Consider the following 20686-nt stretch of genomic DNA (forward strand, 5'->3'; position numbering starts at 1 on the left):
TACAGCTGTCTAGCTTTAATTGAGCCGAGATAATTTAAAATGTTTGAAACAAACGTATAGTTCGAATTATAAAGTATTCTCGCTACGGAATAAAAATGATAAAACAAAAAAAAAGATTAAAATATTATACATATATTTAAATTTTAATTCTTTATTTCATGCTAGCGGTTACACAACTAGGCCCAAGGGTGTCCAAGCTTTTTCATTTCAAACTAAAAAAATTTTAACAACAAATATTCAATTCAAGCAAAATATTAGGATTAATCATATAAGTTTTCACAGGCTAGCCTGAGAAATATTTTGGGATTCTGCCTAATGAAATATACTGTTTAAATTTAATTAAACCATAAAATAAAATACAAAAAGATGACACATCCATAAAAGCGAAGCTCTGAAACGGTAGGACAAACGGACACTAACACTTATATATTGTCAGAACTAAATAATCCGAATATAAATATATAAGAGTCGAAGCAAAATTCTGAGTAAATTTGTTGAAAAACTGCTTTAAACAGGATAATGTTTATGGACATACATACATTTTTAGGACTTGATTATAGAGTTGCTTCGCTTATACCATTATACTTTGTTCTCCCAGGAATCAATTTACCAAAAATCAGATCAATCCGATGATTTGATCACATAAAAATTTGTTGTTAAAATAGTAGAAAAATCAACATGTTTAAAACGGACGTACCGCATTTTGGTAATGATTATAGAGTTGCTACGCTTTCTAAATCGTACCTAACTATTAAAGGAATCACCATGCAAAATTTGAAATCGATAGGACAATTCTAACATGCCTAAATTAACGAAAAATGCTATCCGTTACGGACGGACCCTAATTATAGAAAAGCTTCGCTTTTAAAAATTAATTGTCCTTTAAACAAAACTTTTCTTCCAAAATTAAGGTGTGATATGGCATCTCAAATATTATAGATGCTCGTAGTTGTATATACTGAATGACTAAAAAAATGACATGTTCATAAAAGCGAAGCTTACAAAGTCAGATGTACACCAGAGCGACAAAACTCTAGATATGTCGAATATTTTGTGATACTAAAAGATGTTGCAATTGAAATTTGTAGCGCTGATTGCACAAGAAATCACATTTATTTGATAAATATATAATCTTAAAAGTTACAAAATGAAGTTTCATCCCTTTTTATTCCTAAATGCTACAGAAATCATTAAGCAGAGTTTGACATCGAAAGCTGAATTCAGAGTTATTAGAGTTTACTAATTGTAGAAAAGTCCAACTAATAACATGTTTTAAGCAAATATTGTATTTGTCGCCATCGACATTGAAATTAGAAGTATTTAGTTCAATTTGAGAAATGAGGGTTTTTTTAACGAGCCCACTGTGTCGATATGGTTCTTCTATACAATAAAGTTTCTCATAGGTCCAAGGAATATTTCTAACTATTTCGATTATACTTACAAAATTCGAAGATAAATAGCCCCCCCCCCGCCCCCCATTTCTTTTCGCTTTTTCCTATAAAATCTAAAATTAAAAGTTGAGATTCGACTCCCCCCCCCCCCCTCCCTCATCTCAGATAAGTGGCCCTAGAGACCTCTTAATTAAGTAAATGTATAAGTTACAGGCTATATATTTGCTATGCTGAAATTAATTTCTATTTGATTAAATCAAAGTACACAAGCATACAATTAAGTATAGTACGTAATGCGTATATTTCATAAGAAATAATTAAATGTTTTACCCATTAATTATATAAAAAAAATCGCAAATTTTTTTACATGAAAATTACACGCTTTTTTAGCGGAATGATTATACAATGCTTTTTAAATAATTAAAGTGAAAAAATTCCTTATAAGGAGACATGAGAAAGAGAAGAGTTTTTGGTACTCGGAATTGCAACAACCTGTAAAAATAAATGTTGGTAAAAATGGCAATATTACACTATGTAGTTATATTAAGGATCTTCCATAAATATTTAAAAGTTCTTTCACAAAAATTTGCTGGTTGTGTTGGTTAGAAAAGGCAGACATTTCCAATATTCAGTTTATTGGGGTATTTACTTCTCCCCCTCCCCCTCTTCCCTTAAAGTCTCAAAAGTTTTCTAACAAAAACTTCAATGATATAAATTTATGCAGTTTTGAGTTTTGCCCAAAAATATTTGGCCATCATCCAGTTAAAGTTTACCAAAAGCAAGGGGAGAAGGGTATATTCTTTCCACATGTTTTAAAAATCTCTCAAAGGGTCTATTCAAGCAAAGTACCCCTTATAAGTTTTTTCAATAAATTAAAAATATGGGGAAGATGATATGTTTTTGTTAATAATATGGTTGGGCCGGATAATTTTTTGGCTGGATACCGTATATCCAGCTGATTTCAAATGCCAGATATCCAGTATCCTGCCAGATATCTGGCCAACGATGGATATCTGGCAAATCACCAGATATCTGGCTAAATTACTGGATATCCTGCCAGATAACATGCCAAATTACTAGATATTAAAGTAGCCAAAAAAAAATCTTCATAAACTGGAGTTTTATTATATAAAATTAAGGTCAAAACTTAAAAATTAAGTAACTTTTAAATGATTTTTCTTCTATGCAAATAATCTACTGAACTATTAATACCATCAATCTGTTATATTAACCCCTAACGGTTGGAGGATAGGCAGGGAGGTGGCATTGAACCCCCCCCCCCCTCTCTCTTTTTCTAGGTATAATCCTGCAAGTCCTGAACCTCCAGGTGTCCAGAAATCTTAAACAGTTCTTGTGACTGCAATTTTTGACTTAGAGACTTCAAATTTTAAACTTAGGCTTTCTTATGTGTCTTAAAGAAAGCCTGCAAGAAATACCACGCTTTAACTGCTGAAAGACTGCCACAAGTAGACCAAATACCCCAAATTTGAGGCCTTCGGCTTCTAAAACAAAAAAGTTCTAGGCATTTTAAAATGACATTTTATGTACAATGAAAATTTTGAAAGAATTGCAATGCTCATGTTGAAAACTTTGAAATTAAACTACGTGGCCTATAAGCAAAATTATAAGCTTATTTTTGTCATGAATTTAGGTTTCCAGTAACTAATTATATTTTTACATTAAAAATACCCATTTTTATAGTCAAAATCATTAACTTGCTTTGTACCGAGTGTACTGTAGCCAATCAGAAGGCTAATTCTAGGTTCTAGGTAGCCCCATATGTAAAGGCCCTTCATATATTAGACATCAAAAACTAATTTAATTTCAATTTATTATTTGAAATTAACTCGGGGGGTTTTGTGTTCAAAAGACACTTTAAGGGGGATAGAAAAATGTAAAACAACAACTCAATTTGTAACAATTAAGGGATTTAAAGATCTATTTATAGCAAAATCCGATCCTTTTTAAGTTTTTCAATGATACCCAACAGGAAGTAAGGGCGGGGGATAAATTATTAACACATTATCTGGTACTAGGACAAATGTCAGAGCAACAAACGTCAGAGTGACAAAGGTCAGAGTGACAAACAAAAAATAGCTTTTGTAAAAGTCTGACATTTTAAAAGAACTTTAAAGATTATGTTTTGTATTCATTGTTTTTGAGGATTAATCAATCATAAAAAATATTTAAACCCAAATCACAAAAGACAAAGGTCAACCTCTGCAAATTTTAGGTTGACCATAGAAGCTTTAGGTTGACCAATTTTATAAAGGTATTTGTGGGTTGTACTTGTTTAGGTTGACCTACAGAAAAAATCGGTCGACCTTTAAAATTAATTTCTGAACTGGGCATTATGGAAAAATGGTTTTACTTATAATAGAATTGCTACATATGTTTGTTTGACATCCATTTGAACAACAACTGTCAATTTTAGCTGATTTTACTAATTGGCCAAAATTATCAGTCTTTTGGGGATATATTTTGCTAGGGTCAATGTTTTTAAAAATTGTTTTTTGATCTTAACACTTAACAGTCAGGCCCCTTGCCGCACCTTAATCGGTTGGGGGGGGGGGGGGGTTCAATGCCCCAGCCCCCCCCCCTAACCATTAAGGGTTAATGTACTCTTCAAGATGAATTCAGGAAGGTATATAAAGCAATAGTTTGAAAGAAAAAAATCTCACCCAGGGGGACCCTTCCCCTTTTTTTTGAAAATTGAATTTGACATATTGCTGGAAAAAAAAGCTACCAAAACACTTTTTAGATTAAACACAATTAAAGGATTGGGTTGGAATAGCCCGCCCATTGATTCTTTAAAAAAGTGGTAATTCTGAGTCGGTGTATTATACACATTTGGACATATTTGAAGATTCCTTGGAAAGGAGAACTAAATGGGTTAAGCGGTTAGTGAGATTACAAAGAAAAAAGCTTATTACTTTATATAATAGGATATACTTTTACTTATCCCCAAAAAATAATATAAAGTATAGTTGTTTACTATAGTGTTATTTTTAATGTGCAATAGCAAGGTTTAAAGGAGTACCAAATCTAGGGTGAAAAAACAAACCAAGAAAAAGACTAATTGTGTATTATAATTCAAAATGATTTTGACACACCCTATTACATACTTTAATCACATAAAAAATACACACTTTTACTTTTCATTTAGTCATTTACAGTCTTATTTTACACATGCAAGAGCTAGGTTTAAAGCAATATCAAATCTAAATGAACACTTTATAAGCCTCTAAAATCCTGTTATTTATACAAAAATTTCTTTTACTTGTCTTCCTTCACAAAAACAATGAATACAAACATAGTTTTTAAGGTTTATAAAAAACGTCTAACTTTTACAAAAAGCAATTTGTCTGACCTTTGTACCACTCTGATGTTTGTATAGTCTGACGTTTGTCCAGTCCGACGTTTGTCTCTCTGACATTTGTCGCTCTGGCGTTTGTCACTCTGCGTTTGTCCTAGTACCCATTATCTCATCCCAATTTTTCTTCAAATGCCCATCTAAAAAAAGTTATAGGGGTGCCTATGACATTGAAATCTAAACCTAAACAAAAAATGTAGTTGCAAATTCGTCAAAACTAATATAATGATTGACAGTTGTTGATTTTGTGGCCACCCTTCAGAGGAGTGGTCACTAACCAATATCAAATATAAAATGGGAAGGATACTAAAAAGGGGGAATAGAGACAGAAGGCTCTTAAAAAAGGGGAAAGGTAATGTGAAAGGGGTCCTGAACTTAAGTATTAGGTTAAAATGGGTGCTTTCAATAAAGGGAAAGGGGGAGCAAGGGAAGGGGAGGAGTTAGGGTAATCTTAGAAAACGCTATTGTTTTAATCAGCGTCGAATTTATTTAGTCATTAAGAAAAATCTGCCTTAATTAATAGTATTATTGTACAAAAAGATTAAATTTTGTACAAAATCTTTTGATTTAAATTTATAATTTTCGAAATGCTCTTTCTTGTGATAGCGGTTTTACCTTTGATATTTTTCATCAAATTTTTATCCAGGGAATGGGGGGAAGTTTGAAAGGGGGTGGGGGAATGAGTGGGCAAAGCTTAGATAAGGTGTAGGAGGAATAATCATAGCTTGGGAGGAGGAGCAGGCAATAAACTAGGAGATGGGGGGGGGGGAGTATTATGGGTAGGGGAGGTGGTGCTGGAATTCTTGTGATACCAGTAGACAGTCAGGAGCCAACACTCAGCCAGAGAACATACACAGATATATGCTTATCAAATCATATAAAATATTTCAAGTTTTTAATTATTAAAAAAGATCAAGCACTGGTTCTTACTGGTATATTGAATTCACCCTTCAAGTTTATGCATATTTGAAACCTGCATTTACAATTCAATAAAGAAAGACAATGTGATAAAAAAGAAATATATTTGAAGTGGCTTGTTCATAAAATTTGTGAAAGCAAACATGACATATTTTCATAAAAAGTGTTAAAATATCAAGAAATATAACATAACTTTGAAAAGTGAAACGAAAAAAGAAACAATATAAATTTCATAATGAATCCATTTAAGTTATTGGTACAGTGTTTAACATTAATAAGCATAGTCAGCCTTTGTCGGGCATTGGACAGTAGTGCACAGTACCTGGAGCAAGCTTTATTAAAGAATCTTGGTCTCCGGGCGAGGCCCAGACCTGCTAAACGTGATATCCCAGAGTTTTTGATTAAGCTTTACGAGGCCCAGAGCGGCCTGGAGTTTGACACAGTTAATTTTCCGCTGGCGGGCAAGCTGACCGACTCGGCCAACACGCTGCGCACATTTCCAGCCCACAGGGACAGCGCCAGCTTAAATTATAACAAGCATAGAACTTTTTTAAATTTTTCCCTGGAAAGTTGGCCACAAGATGTGGAGGAGCTTAAAACTGCGGAGCTAAGATTTCACCTGAGTCCGAGTTCTTCGGGCGGAAAAGTCAGTAAAAAGGCAGCGCGCGGCTGGCTTGTCTCTGTACTTGAGGTTGTGTCGGCCAAACGAGGCCAGCCCCCGAGCTTACGCCTACTGGACACACAGACAATCGGCCGGGCGGATGAATACAGCGAAGGTTGGTACAACTTGGACGTACAGCCGGCGGTTGAACGGTGGCGCAACGGCAAGGTAAAGGGACTTGTGCTGGAGGTTAAGCCGGTTGCTAGCAACAGCCTTGCCTCTGACGTCACGTGGCTGGTTGATCATCCAACTTTGATCATCTACACAGACGATGGTCTTAACAAACAAGAAGAAAAGGGCGAAAACGGTCGTGTCAAGCGGTCGCTGAAAGCCCGCCGCAAACACCGGCGGAAGCACAGGCAGCGCGACCGCAATTGTCGCCGCCATAAGCTGTACGTGGACTTCCAGGAAGTCGGCTGGAACGATTGGATCGTGGCGCCATCCGGCTACCATGCCTACTATTGCGACGGCGAGTGTCCCTTTCCGATGGCCGACCACCTGAACTCGACAAACCACGCGATTGTGCAGACCTTGGTGAACAGTGTGAATCCTACGGCGGTGCCGCGGGCCTGCTGTGTCCCCACCGAGCTGTCCCCCATCTCCATGCTCTACCTGGACGAGTCGGAGAAGGTTGTGCTGAAGAACTACAAGGACATGGTGGTGCAAGGCTGCGGGTGCAGATGAACAATAAAAAACACATGTGTCCAGTTAGCCTTGGCATTCACATATAGTTATGATTATTCACCTATTGTTTGAATATGTTGTGATATTTAAAAACCCATTTTATATCAGCATTCATCAACCCTTTATTATTATCCCTCCAACATAACTCTCTAAAAAAAAGAAGGCTGTGGTTTCTTAATCTAATCCTAACCTAACCCTCCACCCCTCTCCCTCTACAGGATTAATAATCTTGAAGTTTAACTTTGAGTCAGCTTATTATCATTATTAACACATACACACAACAATACCAAACAAGTCAGAAACAGATGGATGGTGAGCCCCCAGCTGGGCTTGTGGCAGCTCGGAGAAGTCGGGTCAGCTGCCAGAAAGGAGGACAGGCGGATGGATGGATAGAAAGAGAAGGGTCCAAAGTTGTTGGTTTACAAATCTGCGCGTACAGCATTTAGTCAGTTGAGAGCGCAGGATAGCAGCAGTAATAGCGCGCGCAGCCGTGCCGCAGCTGTTTTCAGCAGCTCAGTCGTGACAGCAGCATTTCCAAGGAAAATTCACTCAGCTCCAGTATGTACTAGTAATACATTATTTTATATATAAATACATTATATATTATATCATATACCATTAATAATAAAAAAGAAAATTTGAAACTGCATTTTTTTTTATTTTTTTGTTTGGTTTGAGTTTGTATGGTTTAAATTAGATGTTTATGGTAATGCATAATGTCTCTAAATTTAAAGCGTCACGAATCAAAGAGATATTGAATTACTTTATATTTTTTCGTTTGGTTTGGTAAAATCATACATATTTGCTTAGAAATTTGGTTCTAAAACAGGTTGATAATTTCCATAAGTAGCGCAGGAATAAGCTAGCGATATTTAAACAACAGTAAACTGTAGCACAGTAATTAGACGATTTTTGGGTTTTAATAGGTCAAATTAAGCATTGCTTTTAAATATAAGAAACATATACATGGCAATTTAGTGTAATGCTGTTATTAAAGTAACAGGATGTCTGTTTGTAGCAAAGGATCCCGCTAAACATGTGTATATTTTTATACATTGAAGATTCTCATAGGTCCAGGTCATAGGTCATAGCGAAGCCCCTTCTATGAAATGACCCCCCCCCCCTCCCCCCAATAAACTAAAAATTCACCTGCAGCCGCTAGCAGTTTTTTTATTTTAATATAAACTTTGTCTAAAAATGTAAACTCCTTTAATTCCTGGTTTTAAAGATGGTTAGTAAAGATTGCGCAACTTGGGAACAGGTTCTAAAAAATCTCAAGTCTTCTGGTGTTTGGGAGGAAAAGAGGGAGGGGGGGGGGGACCACATACCAACATTTGATAAAGCACAAGGAATAGGATGTAGTAGAGACAATTAAAGGTGCATTAATTGTTTCAATATTTTTTAAAGTTTTCTTAGTATAAGATTTAAACTACCGAATTTAAAGCTTAATCAATTATATCGGATTTTTTGCCTATAAAAATTAGCTTCATATAAGTTTTGCCCTTTTCTTGCCCCTAGAGGCTAGAGATGCAGCCGATAGGCGTGTAAAGTAATTCTATAACTTGGGTATTTCCGTCTGCTATTGGAACTACGCACTTCCGTGACCGACATAAATTTATAAATTTTTCCATGTAAGAGAAGCTACTCTATAGTTAAGACCAATCTCAAGTGCGCATATAAAAAAGAAACCGGAATTATAAACTTTCAAATCCACTAACATTAGGATTCTTCAAGTTAAAAATAAATTCATATAAATTAAATTTTCCCAGAGGCCCTTAATTTTAAAAAGGCTACAACCATATTTTAAAGAAATTTAATTAAAATTGTTTTAAAAAATTTAAATCCGGGTTTTTACAAAATATGCTTTTTTGCTGATTATTCTTTCTTGTATTTCACATAATGTTACTAGCGGCTGTGCCCCTAGCCTCTAGAGGCTCAATATTCGTTTGGATTGGGAAATCATATAAAGAGCTTGACACCATTACAAAACTTAAATCTGAAAATAAAATAGCTCCTTCCCGGGACACATGTATAGCTTACCTAAAATGTATAACTCAATCGGTTTAGGAATTCGTAAGCTACAGAAAAAAAACTTACTAATTAATATGCTAAGATAAATCTTTAAATGGTTAATTAAATTATTGAAATCAATTGATATAAATTCTATATGTGTTAATGTGTGGTTGGTTGTTTCTAAATTAGACAAAATAATATTAGACTTTTAACACAATTTTAAAACTTATATTTAAGTAGCGCAGCTACTAATAATGGTTTGTACGTCCGCCCTCGTCAATTACAAGCTTTAGTTTGAGTAAGTTTTATCATATATTTTAAAAGTGTATTCTCTTAGGAGAGATTGGTTAAAAATACAATGCATTAAATGTCAATAATAATCCGTTGTTAACATTTGTCAAATGATAAGTACATCCTAAAAGAATTCTTACAACAAATTTTGATTTTACCTTTTCCTACAAAAAAATGGCGCACTTCGCGCTATTATACCTTCTTAAACTTTAATTACCCCTCTACCCTCCCACAAAAGAAAATTTTTAAATGATATTGAAATCAATTTTATTTAAAAATAGTTAATTTTAAGAAGTAAAAAATAGGATTACCAATTTGTTTTGAGGTAAAAAAAACAGCATTCTATTTTACACTTTGACACTCTATTAGTTGAGAACTATTTTTTGATTGAATTTGGTGATAAGTAAAACTTGTTTCAAGGCCTTTTGTTGATATGTGTATCTGTATGCTTTTTATACCAACCACACTCCACTTACAGTGCATTTATTATACATTTAATTAACTGTTTTTTTTTTATAATTTGTTATGTATTAATTAATATCATTTTGATATTTATAATCTGCGGCTTATTCATGATGTAAAGAATCAAAGATTAATATAGATTAGTTATTTCTCGCATCGTATTATAAACAGCTTTCCGCGGATATAGAATGTACAATAATAAGATTAAAACCAGTTTTTTTAGCCCCGAGGATGATCAAAATCAGGGATCTAAGGGGATAAGACAATGTCCGATAAATTGATGTACATTCCCAATGGTGAGTCAAAAAGTTACCCAATCTATAGTTTACAATCATTGGTTGAAACGATAGGACACTCAACATTTTTTAAAATTCCCCAAAGTTGTTGAGACTAAGATTAAGAAAACGCTATAATAAAACTTTGGGGACTAATTTAGTAAACTGCCCAATGTACCCAATAGACAAAGTAGTTATTCAAATTTCTAAACAAAATTTAAATTTCAGCAATCTATCCCTAATAACAGCCAAGAGAAACATTTGAGCCGTCTATCTACAATAGCAGCTGAGTCAATAATTTTTTCCCTACAATCTAATGACCGTCAAATCATTACCGACAAACTGACGGTCAAAGTAAATATATATTTGATTGGTTATTAATTGAAATAAAAAAATATCTAATGATGAAATTTACTTTTTCATTGAATGCATTTTAAACAATGAAAGTTTAGAAAATCTAAAAGTACGTTTTTGATTAAGTAATTTATTATTTTATAAAGCGTAACTTTTATATAATAAGGAACGGTCCGTACGTCCGGCTGGAATGAATATATTTTTTTATTAATTTAAGCATAGTGATTCCTGTAGTAGTTAGGTACGATTTAGACAGTGTAGTAACTCTATAATCGTTACCAGAATGTCCGTACGTCTATTTAAACATGTTGATTTTCAACTAATTTAACAACAAATTTTTATTTGAAATATCCGATTTACCTGATTTTTGGAATACTGATTTCTAGGACAACAAAGTACAATGTTATTAGCGAAGCATCTTTATAATCAATTCCCAAAAATGTAAGTATGTCCTTAATTATTATCATGTATTTGCGCAGTTTTTCAACAAATTTACTTACAATTTTTTGGACTTTTATACACTTATATTGTAATTATTAAGTTCTGACACTCAACAAATGTTCATTTGTCCTACCGTTTCAGAGCTTCGTTTTTATGGGTGTTGTCATCCTTGTTATTTGAACAAAAGAAATTTATTGTGCTTTCTTTTGGAAGTCCCGTAATTTGCATTTCTAAAGTTACATTGTGTACTTAAGTAATGGGATGGTCGTCTGTCTATAAGTTAGTTATATGAAAGTTTTTAAAAAGACTGGAAAAATTCACCAACCCGAAATTTTTGCCAGGTTTTATCGAATGTGTCTAAATAAATTAAAGTTGCCATCATTGACATATTATTGACATACCGATATTATTATATCGATAATGATGTATATTCCCAATCATGATACACAAAATTACCCTTTCTGTAGATTACAATAAGCGATAGAAACGTTTGAACACTAAAGTTATCAAAAGTTCCCAAAGATGTTAAGCCAACGAATAAGAAAACGTTATTGTATATCTTTTGAGACTAGTGTAATAAATAGTCCAATGTCCCCTCCCTCCCTGTATGTTGGTAGTTTTGAAGGATAAGGACGCAGCAAATATAGTTTTAAATGGCACATATAAGATCTTTTAAAAACGTTTAACTTATGAATTAGATATTTTTTGTCGGCTAAGGAAACGAACAAACCTATGGAATTGTTTGTAGGTATTTATTATTGTTTACTATTACATATGTACATTTGATTTATAATCCATAACAAGGATGGTAACATCTATAAGAAGCGAAGCATCTAAAAAGTCATGGATGGACAAACGGACATTGAATTTTTACAGGTATATTGAGAGTAAATGAACTAGATTTATATTGTTACAGGGAATCATCAACCAAAATTTCAGCGCCTATCATAAATGCCAGTCGAGAAAATAACATATCGCAGATTGTTATACGTTATGTACGGACGGATGCTCAGACAAAATGTATTATAGAGTAGCTGCTAAAAAACAAAGTAAAGATTTGCTTTTAAAGGTGATAAGCGTAGTTACGACTCCGACCATTTCCCTAGCCGCAAGTTTATCGTCTTTCCGTCCCCGCCTACTTTTACAATTTGTAGATTTTGTTACCTGGATAATGCACGGAGGGGAGGGAACGTTGGTATGTAAATTTTTATGATCCTAAGAGCTCAATGGACACGCTATTTTAGGACTTTTACTAAATCTTGATTGGTTAACACAAACTAGCAGTGTCCAAACTTTTCAACCAATAATTTTAAGCTATATCGTTTAGATCTTCTTTAGGGAAAAGAATATACATGTTGTTAAATTGATTTAAGCTATCATGAGGGAGGGTTAGCCCGCCCCCCAACATAAAAAAGAAGGAAAGTTTAAATAATTAATTAGAAAGAAAAATAATTCCTAAAAAGTTAAAAATAAGTCCATAAAAAGGCTTGGGACAAAGACGCTAGTGTTTTATAATTAATTTTATATTCGGTGTACTCTTCTTATACTCAATTTTAGAATACGAATGTACATTTTTGGTAAGCTGAAATTACAACATCCCAAAAGCGAAGCTTTACAATTGTGTTTAAGTTACATCTAAGGCGCATCTAATTATTTATCAAACTAAATGTCATTCTTTTAAGTAAAATTAATAGCGGGACAAAATGACTCAAGAATCAGCCATGTCACACCATAAAAATGAGGGAGATGAGAGGATAATTGGTAAAGAAAATCTCAAAATAAGAGATGGATATTCCCTCATTTTTATGACGTGACATGGCTTATTTTGACACACTTTGTCCTGCTACAATATTTTTTCGTTATTGATGCTCTACCTATTAATCATATTGTCCTTGTAATTATAGAGAAGCCACGCTTATAATACCCCCCAAAAAGAATTTTAAGAACAAAATAATTACTTTATGAGATTGTCATATTTTTACAGGCTTAATTGTAAAATTTGGTTTTTGGTTGTTGGCATTTGTTTATTTATTTAAGTACACAGATGACTATCTTTTATCAACAATCAGTGTCCTTGCATTTCCACAAACTAACCGGTTTTTTAAATAATTTCTCTTGAAAAGTCTTGAGTTACCTTACTTTAATTGTAAAACTTCTAATGCTTTTGGTTGTAGCTAATTATCTCGAAAAGTCATGATCAAATTAAGTTGTTCTTTTTAGAGAAGCTCTATAATTAATTGTCTTCTAAAGGTTTTGATGATTTTGTGTAAGTTAATTTATTTTGCCTAAATGTTTGCCCATTGTAAAATCTACATCTATCAGTGTTTCTTTAATTATACAAATTACATTCAATCAATGAATTAGACATTTGAGAGTAAGCTTTTTTGATGATTTCAACGCTAAAAAACATATTGGAATAAACAAAGAAGTTGCCCAAAATGACTCAAAATAGAAATTATGTTAGTTTATTATCGAAAATTAGTTACAATGTATGGTATACTTGCAAGCACATTTTTAGATGACCTCCGAATTAGTTGCCGAATGTGTACGCAGTTTCCTGAGTGTTTCCCCATCCTAGCTCAATATTTACTACTAGCTAAAAAAGCTTCAAACTTTAAAAAAAATATCAAAATTTGAAAAATTCAAATTTATAATGTATAAATCGTTTATACATTCAAATTTAGATTTTTTGAGGGAAGTTTGAAGATTTTTAGCTAGTAGTAAATATTGAGCTAGGATGAGGAAACACTCAGGAAACTGCGTACACATTCGGCAACTAATTCGGAGGTCATCCATTTTTAAGTTTTCTCCTCCCTCTTTCTCAACCCCCCTTCTTCTTTAAACTATTCTGACCCCTTTCTCTTATTGTTTCAGTGTGATTGGGTTGTTAGTATTTTAAATTATTTCATAGTTTGTGATGACAGGATATAGATAATTACAGGATGGTCATATGCCCTGGTTTCCGGCTCAACTACAACTATACAACCCTTTTTTATCCTCCGGCTAAGTAAAACCAAGGATTGTTTCACCCAAAGGTTAAAAAAAAGATTGTACATCTGTCTGTAAATTACACTCTTTTCTTGGCTAAAACTATGGGTTATAACTTTTATTTACTTTTCATTGGTTTGGTTTAATATTAGTAGAGTCCATACTTTTTATCAACATAAGGGTTGATTTTGTTTATCATTATCGGTCATTGTATTGTCTGTGTGAAAAAAAAACTACGATTGCTAACCTTTGTGTAAAAGTAAAATTGGTATAAAATTCTGTTTACTTATGATTTGGTTGCATTTCCTTAACCTTAAAATGCAGGGAGGGAGGGAAAAAAGAAGTACAAATTATACAGGTACCAAATGTTTTAAAGTTCTCTTATTCGTTGGCTCAAAAACTTTGGGTACTTTATAAATTTTTAAAGTGGTACAAATCAACATTGTCTAAAATTTTCTAAGTCTACAGAAGTGACAATTTTAAAATGTATAATCCAATAACGTATCCCTACTAAAATCTTACCATCCCCCATTCACCCCTTCATTTAAAACTTCATGAAATTCCTAATAGAACATTTGCATATAAGTTTTGGTTCGAGTCTATATGTCTAACATATCTCAATTCAAAATATTCACGTAGTAGGTAATATAAGCGAAGCTTTTTATTTATAGCCGGTTCGTATTTTCATTCTTCCTATTTAACAGATATGTTATTATCTTATGATCCTGATTTTGGATGGAATAACCATATATTTTTTTCTTGCTTTAGTTATTGCTGTCTTTCTTGTTTTTGCTAGAAGTAAAGTTGCTATATCATCAATATCTGAATGTCCGTCAGTTCGACTCCATATCCGTCTGTATCAGATTTTTAAGAAATAAATATTATTTATTACCAACTAAATTAATAAGCATTTACTTTATAGCTGTTTAGAAATTCTCGATATCTTATTAAAGTTTCAAATAAAATCATATATAGTTTTACCAAATAAAAACTTTATTTAACTCAAGATATGAAATCTTAACACAATGTACTAACGAATAATTATGATTTGATAATTTATTAGAAGTCAAAAAGCTAAATTTAACACGGCAATTTACAGAACAAAGTATTTTTAAAATTTAATTCATTTTCAAATTTTGGGGGAAGGGGAAATCGTTGATCATTCATTAAAAACTAAACTATCTGATTTATGAACTTGACAAGGACAACAAAATCCATAGGTATAAAATTTTTGAAATTACAGATATACTTTTTATGTACTATTAGCCTATTATGTCTAGTTGTCATAGGAATTAACATTTTAAGATAAAGTAATTGTGGTTTCAAGTTATAAAAGTTTATTTCTTTGATATGGACGTACAAACTTACTTCAGTAATGATTGTATAATACATATGCTCATCAGATTATCTTATCGTTATAGGAATAACAATATAACTGTATAAATAATTGAAGACGGATGAACGGTCAAACGGACCGACCTAAGACCTAGAAAAGCCTCGCCTTTAAACAAACTTGATAATTGACATGATAATTGTCCTAATGACCAAAAAGCTCATTAGAACTATCTGGAAATAATTGACAACTCATTTAATTGTCAAATAAACAGGATAAACAAATATTTAGCCAAGGAGTAATACAGTATCCAGTTTCATCTCCCCCCCCCCCATTTTACCAATAATTTACCCTTTATAATAATGTTAGACCTGCGATGTATTGACTAATCACAAACATGATTTAAGTAGATGCTCAAAAAGTGGATTTAATTCTAAAACAATTAGTAACCAACCATTTGATAACATGATATTTATCTTAAAGTCTTTTCTGTGTTTATACAATTTCTATAATATATACCTTACTCAATCTATTAACTGGAAAAGCCTGACATTATAGTAACTTAAACCTCCCCTCAGTGCAGACAACTAGCAGAAGTGAAATTATGAGTTTATTCAAAGTGCCTAGTTTTTCGTTTGATTGGTCAGCTTAGTTAGGTTATATTAGGTACTGGGTAGCCCCACTGGTTTAGGCCACGCAGGAAAAGGCACGGCCAAGTTTGGGCTATACATTAGGGAAACAATACACCCCCTCCCCTCCCTCTTGATTAAAAAATAAGAGAATTAAGTGCTCAAAAGACACATTGAGGAAGAGCACCTGAAATAATTACCTGAAGTCGCAAACCTTCTTAAAATTAGTAGCAGCAGTGCACGACGAATCATGTAACTGTTAGGTAAACAACATTCATTTATAGAAAGTCAGGGCATCAGATGGTCTAACATATCTAAGCTCTAATGTTCCTTCTGTAGAAAGCTTAATTAGAATTGACTACATTCCTGCGCCCCTCATTATTGGTTTTCCACCACAAAGTAAATGTGTTTACTACAACTTTAACCCTCGGCCTCTTATTCCTTTCCCACCAAGGTATCAAGGAATGGTTTACTTAAAAGTTTTTTTTTCATACGTGAGGATAACGACATCTTAGACATCATAGATAGACAAACGAGCAGAGTGATTTAAAATGAAGATGTAAAAAAGAAAAAGAATGAAAGAAAATGAAAAAACCTTTATGAAAAAAAGGCTTTTGATTGTCAAAGCGAATCATAAACTAAATATATACTGGGAATCATGACAACCAACTTCAGCTGTCTATCTTCAATAGAAACGGAGAAAATCGCATTTCGCCCCAGTGCAGACGGACGGAAGGACAGATAGACAAGTTAATTATAAAGTAGCGTCGTTGCTACTAAATTAGAACATGGTATTAAAATTATCATATGGCCATTGTTTAACTTTCTTTTGGTCTATTTTCTTGATTTTTGAAAATCCTAGGATGATATGGCAAAATTAGCAAAGTATAACTACAATTTAAATGTCCATATTGAGCTTTTTGTATTTAAATTTGTTTCTGAATAGATTTTTACAAAATTTTGTTCAGGCATATAAATAAATTTTAAAATTAAATGCATTATTACTCCAAATTTGTTCATATTCGTCTGTCTGTCCGTCTCGTCTCTTTGCTTTTATTGATGTTTGCATTTTGGCTTTTTAAAGAATATTTGATTTACCTAAGTTTCAAATAAAAAGTTAAAAGAGTTCTTGTATTAATTTATGAAACAGGAAAATCTTCTGCTTAGTTTACTATTATGAAAGATTGAAATCTATTTCTAGTTAAACAAGGATGATACAATTCATTTGTAGTGAAGCATATAGCTAATTAATATGAAAATGCCGACCAAACGTCTGATCAAAAATGTTTTTTTTCTATTTTTCACAACATCATGACACACAAAACAAAATGGATTATCGAAAGAAAATGAAACTTAGCAATTTTCGTCGTATTTTTAAAGTAGCTTTTCTCCTAATTCTAACCTATCAAAAGCTGCTGTGAAAATTCGACGATACGAAGTAGTCTTGTCATATGAATGTGCGGCTTGCCGGTAGCAAAGTCTTCGTATAAAGTTGAATTTTATATATGCGGCTTAGCACGGCAGTGGATAACAAACCCAGTTTATTCTAAATTTTCACAACAAGTTTCTTATGATAAATTTCTTACACAACCCAAAATTGTGTCACGATATTTTAGGGTCTTATATAAAAGTTCAGCAAAAATTGTCTCAGAATTTTAAATTAATTTCAAAAGAGTATATTGAATGTATTTATTTTATGTTTGACCTTTTAAACTAGAATTAAGAACGCTCAGGAACAATGATAGGGCAATGGCAGATAAATTTATCTCCCCCGTTTTCATTTAAAAATCTGGCTAAGGTAGCTTAGAAAAAATTAGGTAAATCTTTTTTTCTATGAAGGCAGAATACTTAATGGGGTTGTTGGATGAAGATCAATTAATCTTCCACGTTGTCCCCTCCCTAACTCCCTGAGTATCGCAAGGTGTGTATTAAAACGTGGGTATGATATAATTCCAATAGTACGTAGGGAAAATATTCTAAAAATAGCATTAAACCTGGATAAAAATCAATTTGTTCGATGTTTCCTATTAGTTACACAGTCGAGCACAGAACGCCCCTTTCTCCTTCTAAATTTAAAAAGATGAAAGAGAGTTGATGTTTTCTTGGTAGGTTTAGTTAGGTTATATTGGGTATAGGGTTTAGACACTTCAGGTATAGTCCCCGCAGGCAAAGAGTTAGAAACAGAAAAAAACGCTCTCTTATTTTCTATTTAGTTTAAAAATAAGGTTGTGGGGTGAGGGGTTTGTGCTCGATAGGCACTTTAAAGAAAAGTCAATCTTTTATCATTTTCGATTGTAACAAAAGATCAGTAAAGAAATTTAGTCACCAAAAACAGATTACATAACCAAATTCAAAAAAGTCAATATTGATTTAAGCATTTTTTCTTCAAATTAAAAAGAAATACATGTTAACCACACAATTTTATGTGTTTCTTATGACGAATCAAAGAATTTTTATTTTTATTTGCGACTTTTTAGTCTTGGTGAAGATTTAGCTATCTATTTTGTTGGTAAATATATTTTGTTACTTAAAATAGCCTATAAATTATTATTCTTAGTCCATTCATTTAATGCATTTTTCAAACCCTTCATTGTTATCATCCACTTTAATTTTCATTACTTGTACAGCTCTTATCATTGGGCACTTTTTTAGAAATAATAGATTTAGAGACTATTTAGTGCCTAGAATGTTTTTTTTGGAGAGGGGGGGGGGGGGGGGGGTTATATAAGGTAGTATGGGGTATAGAAATAAAACTTCTCTCAACTCCTTATTTTCAAATTATTTTTAAACTTAAGGGGGTCTAATAGGCACTTTCAGAAGTACAAATTTCTGGCCGCGTAAGATGATTACAAAGCAAAACAGAATGCAGTAAATTTAAAGACTTAAGTAAGATATATACATTATACAACAAACTGTACGAACGAGTGAAAAAAACTTGTATGACCCTCTGTTTATTCCTTTCACATGTAGTAGTATGTACTCTAAGAATGTTGGGTGTGTGTGAGTGTGTGTGTATGTGTGTGTGTGTGTAACTCTGCTCACATATAAACAACTTCACATTTTTATAAACAAAACAAGAACAAAATTATTTCTTATTCGTTGGCCTAACAACTTTGGAGACTTTAGTAAATTTTGATTAGTTGATCATTATGTTGAGTGTTCAATCGTTTCAACCACTAATTTAAATCTACTGAAGGGATAATTTTGTGTATCATCATTAGGGATGTTTATCGGCCATTGTCTTATCCCTTTAGATACCTGGGATTATTTACTCCTAACCATTAGATTATTTCTATTCATAATTTGGTTAGGTTTGGTAGGGGTAAGAGGATTCCACATGGCCAGTTCACCTGCTGGGATAGTACTCCACAAAGGCTAAGAACACCACTAAACCTGTTAAATTCTTCATTTTAGGGAATCTTCACATAGTTCTTCGGAAATTTTTTGGGACATTCATTTTTAAATTAGTGTAAAAATTTATTCCAGCTTTGACATTTAGTGTTGATAAAAAAATCAAACTTGGTTAGGATGATTGATTTAGTATTAGCTAGGCTCTTTAAAAACCTGTGTTTGTTTTCAGGGTGGGAGGGGACATTGGGCCGTTTATTACACTAGTCCCCAAAGTTTTAAATAATGTTTTCTTATTAGTTTGCTTAACAACTATTGGGAATTTTGATTGGTTTGTTCATTAAAATTAGTGGACAAAACTTTCAACCACTAATCATATTCTACATAAGGGATAATTTTAATATCATCATTATAGGGATGTAAATCAATTTACCGGCCATTGTCTTATCCCTTCTGATCCCTGGTTTGTTATAATCTTTATAGGTCAAACTCGTGTAGGCCGGCAACCACACATACCATGACACCATAACCACCTACAGTATTTTTTTGTCTTCTAATTTTGTACTTTTTGTACAATATGATTGGTCTGCTTTTGAAGCACTGCATACCAAAAAAAAATATTTGGCAAAAATTGTTTTAAAAACTTAAGTTTCTTCCTCTACGTCTCTCCTGCAGCAGTCCCTAACCCTGCATGCTAGTATCCCATGTAACCTAACCTAGCCTACCTTAAAGTAGTAATTAAAGGAAAAAATATACTCCTCCTCCCACCCCCCCCCCCCTATTTATTGCCATTTATATATTGTAGTAAACCAACAGTTAGCTTTTCCCGTAGAGAAAAGTAATGCAGGTTTAGAATAAATATATTTCAATAATCAGTTTGAATGTTTTTTAGTATACATTCAAGTTCATTAAACAATCTATACAAATGTTTTGAATAACTGTTGAAGGTTATCACATACCCTGGCCTAGTATGTCGTCATCAGTGATATGCAAAACATTGACTTTTCAAACAAACATAGCATCTCTATAAATATCTTATCGTAGTCATTTCCTTTTGTCTCAAGCATTCCTTTGTTACGATACTTTCTATCTCTAAATGAAGGTATTTTCTTTTCTATTACCTTTTTGTTCATGCTGTTTAGTAGCGAAGCTACTCTTTAATTCACTCTGTTCGCCAGTCAGTCTATCTGTAACGCTGCACTGGGGGAAATGTGATTTTCCTGGATTCAATTGAAGATAGACTGCTGATTTTTTTGTGGAGATAATTCTAAGAATGATTTTTGTAATTTTTTTGCGACTACTGAACAATAACATATGCATTACTACTCATTTTGTCGGATTGTTCATTATTTCTGCTACTTTTGTATGTTGTCAACCTTGGTTTAAATTTTGTTAATTAATTGAATATCCTGGATAGTACAGTAACTTAAAAAGCCAATGTCCTTTCAACATATCATGCAGTGACTATGTCTTAAGATTTATATCTTAGGGATCTAAAGGGATAAGACAATGGCCAATAAACTAA

General features: G+C 32.9%; 1 protein-coding gene across 1 annotated transcript; it reads left to right on the forward strand.

The window, feature by feature from the left end:
- Positions 1–5582: 5582 nt before the first annotated feature.
- LOC145335062 (protein decapentaplegic-like) lies at positions 5583–7671 on the forward strand. Its single transcript, XM_080180756.1, has one exon. The coding sequence runs from the start codon at positions 5918–5920 to the stop codon at positions 7025–7027; it is 1110 nt and encodes a 369-aa protein (XP_080036882.1). The 5' UTR covers positions 5583–5917; the 3' UTR covers positions 7028–7671.
- The last annotated feature ends 13015 nt before the right edge of the window (positions 7672–20686 follow it).

This window comes from Acartia tonsa, chromosome 13 (assembly GCF_053477335.1).
Source record: "Acartia tonsa isolate MP-2025a chromosome 13, ASM5347733v1, whole genome shotgun sequence".
NCBI classification, from domain to species: Eukaryota; Metazoa; Arthropoda; class Copepoda; order Calanoida; family Acartiidae; genus Acartia; species Acartia tonsa.